General features: G+C 43.6%; 1 protein-coding gene across 1 annotated transcript; it reads right to left on the bottom strand.

Moving 5' to 3' along the window:
• Positions 1–1,293: 1,293 nt before the first annotated feature.
• Positions 1,294–4,197, bottom strand: rmi2.L (RecQ mediated genome instability 2 L homeolog). Its single transcript, XM_018236300.2, has 2 exons — positions 3,820–4,197; positions 1,294–1,616 (listed from the first exon to the last, which is right to left on the bottom strand). The coding sequence occupies exons 1-2, from the start codon at positions 4,121–4,123 to the stop codon at positions 1,462–1,464; spliced, it is 459 nt and encodes a 152-aa protein (XP_018091789.1). The 5' UTR covers positions 4,124–4,197; the 3' UTR covers positions 1,294–1,461.
• Between the last annotated feature and the right edge of the window lie 230 nt (positions 4,198–4,427).

Genomic DNA, 4,427 nt, shown 5'->3' with positions numbered 1-4,427 from the left:
CCCACTGAGCATGTGAGTGTCACAGACACTTTCCAAGATGGTGACCCCCTGTGACAAGTTTGAAGTCCTGGATCATTGCTGCTATTGACAAGCTGAAACTTTAGGCTGGTGCAAAAAGTTTAGTATATAAAAAATTTAGGTTTTAGTGTTTAGTTCTCCTTTAAATATCAGCATGTGCGTGTAGTGTGAGACGCATGCTGAAGATTCAGAAGAATACAAGCAAACTGGTTAATTAAGGTATTTATATGCCCAACATACAGCAATTTTGATAACATTTAGTTTATAGCAAGGGATATTAATATGGGAGAGTGCAGTGGATCTCTGTAGTCTATGTGAATTATGCGACCAAACCCTCATTTCACCCCATCATATACCCCATTATCTGGAAACAAATTATCCAAAAAACTCAGAATTACGGGATGGCTGTCTCCCATAGACTCTATTTTATCCAAGTAATCCAAATTTTTAAAACAATTTATTTTTACTTTGTAATAATAAAACAGTACCTTGTACTTGATCTATTTGATTTTCTAGTAAAAAGATCCGTTACGTGGAAAACTCCAGGTCGCAAGCATTCTGGAGAACAGGTCCCATACCTGTATATTTAAAATGTTTAGCGGTAGCCACATCTTTACCATTTGCTATTGTCACCTGAGAACATGGGGGCAAATTTACTAAAGGGCGAATTTACTAGCGCTAGCGAAAATTCACCAGTGTGACGTCATTTCGGAACTTTGCTGATTTACGGTCACTGGTGTAACTTCGCTAGCGAATGAGATAGACTCTAGCGGTACTTCACATCCTAACGCCAGGCAAATTTGTGTTCTGGCGAATGGACGTAACTACAAATTCACTAAGATGTGGATTTTACTGAACGTTACCTCTTGCGCCAGACTTGCCTTCACCACCTCAGACCAGGGGAAGTGCAATAAAGTAGATAGGACTTCCTAAAAAAAAAGTTGAAAATGTTTCTAAATCCCAAAAAAGGCTTGCGTTGTCCTGGAGAATCTAAGCCTGGCGAAGTGTTGCGCTGTGAGTGAAGCCGTCGCCTTTGCCCCATGGACTGCTTTATAAGTGATGCTCTTCTATGTCTCAGATTTTCCATATAAAACAAAGTGCCAGACTATTTTTGTGTTTTAGAATCAGCCTAGATTTAAAGAATATACTGAAAGGGGGTTATGTTGTCCCACCTTTGTTCATATTTTTAGCACCTATAGAATTTACCAGTAGACATTAACTTGGTATTGTTTTATTTACAAAATTAGTCATCATATAAAAATACGTGTGGTAAAATTATTTTACAAAAGTTTATTTTTTGTTAGAACACAATTTATAAAAAAACAAAAAGCCAAGTGACTCCTTAAAAGTGTCACTAACATGGCTTGACAAAAGATTCAAAACAAAATGATACAACCATGAGCTGGCGAAGAGTAATCTGCAACCCTGGCATCGGTCTCCTTTTTACGGACGTAAAATATTCCTGTGTAGGTGGTCCACTTCAGTTTTCCACATAAGGCTATGCACTGGATTGTCTGATAAGTCTGTAATTTTCACAGCCCGCAAAATGGGCTCAGGACTGGAGGATAATACAACACCCATCACCATCACATACTTTCCTAAAATAGAAAGAAAAAAAAAAATGCTTAGAAACATAATTTATAAAAAGAAAACTTTGTTACATTGCTGGTTCCTTTCTGAAAAAACATAATAATTTCTAACTTGCTTTAGGGCTATTCCACACTGGGAGATAGCGACGCGTTTGCGGTCGCCGCGACCGGCGCAGGCGACAGTTTTGTATGGGCGCCTATGTAAAAACGCCTGTGCCAACCACACGAGGCGATGCGCTTTTCAACAGTCGCCTGAAAATGCCTCGCCAGGCTTTTTCAGGCGACTGTTGAAAAGCGCATCGCCTCGTGTGGTTAGCACAGGCGTTTTTACATAGGCGCCCATACAAAACTGTCGCCTACGCCGGTCGCGGCGACTGTCGCGGCGCTTTGTCGCCGCGACCGCAAACGCGTCGCTATCTCCCCGTGTGGACTAGCCCTTAGGGCAGGGATCAGAGTGATAAGCACTCAGGATAAGAGTGATAGTGGTCCCAATTAGGCTGCTGTAGTATTCTGCTCCAGTGTCAGCGAGTGGATCATAACGCAGGACTATGTAGACCTGTTGTTGGACAACCACATCAATGAGCCGATGCAGTGGAATTTTCCAATCTGCCTTTTAGGTATCTGGCAGAGTTTTGTCAGCCATCAATTGGACAGGTCATTGGGGAAGCCTCAAGTGCAGGTCTATAAACTGCCCGCTTAAAGAAGGAAAGCTACAGAGGCCATTTATTGACAATAGATTGGCCACAATAGTGCAAGCTAGAATGCTATATTTATTCTGCAGAATGCTTTACCATACCTAAATAAACAGCTCTAGCAGCCCTCTCTGTTAGTTTAGGATAGCAGCTGCCATTTTAGCTTGGTTTGACATCACTTCCTGCCTGAGTCTCTCCCTCCTCGCTCATAGCTCTGGGCTCAGATTAAAGCTGGATGGGAAGAGAGAGGAGCAAACTGAGCATGCTCAAGCCTGTGCCTGGAGATTTAAGATGAAAGAAGGAAGTCTGATACAGATGCCCATGTGTACACAATAGAAGGAAATAAATGTTTGTTTGTTTTTTGACAGAGGACTCAGAGCAGCATTACTATCAAGGTTTAATGCTGTTTTTATATAGACCTTTCTAATAAAGATTACTTGGTTTTAACCTTTCCTTCTCCTTTAAAGCAGCCATGCACTGGAAGATATAAGATGACAATATGAGCCCTTCAGACTGATTGGGCAGCTTATGTGCCTGTGTATGGGCCCTTGGACCAATATCTGTCGGTGGGGCAGGTTTGATTTTCTTGTTGGATCAAGGAATGCATTGTCTTGTTGATGCTCTCCTCACTCCAATAGCTTGTGTTTCCATTACTGTGATTTAATCAACCGCCATTCATTTGGTGATGTCGGTAAACGAGCGCATCTTTCAATGTATGACCAGCTTTAGTTCAGGAGGTGTGAAGTTGTCAGCTCTGCTTAATGCCATGATTTTGTTACCCCATTGCCCAAAATAGCCTGCCATTGTGCACCACTCAATTGTCATTTTAGGGTCAGGGCTAGGGTTGCCATCTGGCCGGTATTTTACCAACCCGCTCTGTAAAAATGATGGCTGATCCAAATGTTATTAATATGGAAAAAAGATAAATATATTTTTTTCTAGAGAAGGTGGCAAACCCTAGTCAGGGCAGACAGGCAGATTCAGGGAGATTATTTGCCCGGCGACGAATCTCCGCTTCTTTGGGGCGACTTATCTCCCTCAACTGCCTCCCCACTGACTAAAATGTAAATCGCAGGCGGGATGGCACTCGGCGCATTTCATTTTCCAAAGTCGCCTCACGAGGAAACTTCGGAAAACGGATTTAGCCGGCGGGAAGTCAGTTTGGGGAGATTAGTGGTCACAAGATGAGATTTGTCGGCGGGTGACTAACCTCCATGAATCTGCCTGTGTGCCCTGACCCTAAATCACATTATCCTGCAAAAACCCATCAGCAGCCATTGTTGCACAATAATAATGAAACAGAGGCAGTGATTTCTACTCTTCTCTTAAAGTCATTTTTAATCATTTTGTCTCCGGCTCACGAAGCTATAAAATACAGCAGCAACACCCGCCAGTACCCCGCCTAAACTGAATAATTGTATTAATAAAGCGACACGAATCAGTCTTCACGTCTGTCCCTAATGATACAGTTTGTAGGAATAGGAAGCGCCACGCAATCCTGTCCCCTATAAGATCCATACCTATCTCTAGGCAGGGCTTTCCCTTGGGCACCTTGTCAGCTCCGCACACTGTGAATGTGTGAGTGGTATCGTCCAAACGGAGGGTGGTGCCCCGGTCAGGCCGCACCTGGATTATATTTCCCTGCAACCAAACCAGACTGACATCCAACGGGCCGCCGCCCCCACTAGGCCCCCATTCCAACCAGAAGGATGGCGTAGCGCCCGAGCGCTTAGTACACTCCCTCAGCTTCCCTGCTAACATCTTCACCGGCGGAGAACTAAACTGAAACCCGCCAGATGCACTCGTCTCGCCACGAGTAGCCATTTCTCTTTGCTTGTTTAGACAAGTTTAAGTGGCGCGCTATAGGCTGAGTGACGGCGTTAGGAACCAATAAGCACAGTTCAGGCCTAGCAGACTCTACATGAGTAGGAGGAGCGGGATTGAAAGGCGGGTGTTTGTATTGCGGCTGCGCAGAAGTTGTAGTGAGTCCTGCTCAATGGATGGTGCTGCAGATTGTCTTTGCTGTTCTTTTCTACCATTATTTTTCGTTTTCTGTGCTGTGGCATAAACAAATGGCTCACTGACTTATACCTCACTTGTTGCTGGAGTTTATTTAGGATATATCTGT

The sequence above is a fragment of the Xenopus laevis genome, chromosome 9_10L (assembly GCF_017654675.1).
Source record: "Xenopus laevis strain J_2021 chromosome 9_10L, Xenopus_laevis_v10.1, whole genome shotgun sequence".
In the NCBI taxonomy this organism is placed as follows: Eukaryota; Metazoa; Chordata; class Amphibia; order Anura; family Pipidae; genus Xenopus; species Xenopus laevis.
Note: the sequence above shows the minus strand (reverse complement) of the source record. Positions and strands in the feature narration are given on the sequence as shown.

Bases quoted from the DNA above. Each gene is read 5' to 3' on its own strand.
- rmi2.L (XM_018236300.2), bottom strand. From the start codon at position 4,123: ATGGCTACTCGTGGCGAGACGAGTGCATCTGGCGGGTTTCAGTTTAGT. The intron at 1,617-3,819 runs GTATGGATCTTA...TTTCTATTTTAG, and splicing joins AAAGCCCTGCCTAGAGATAG to GAAAGTATGTGATGGTGATG.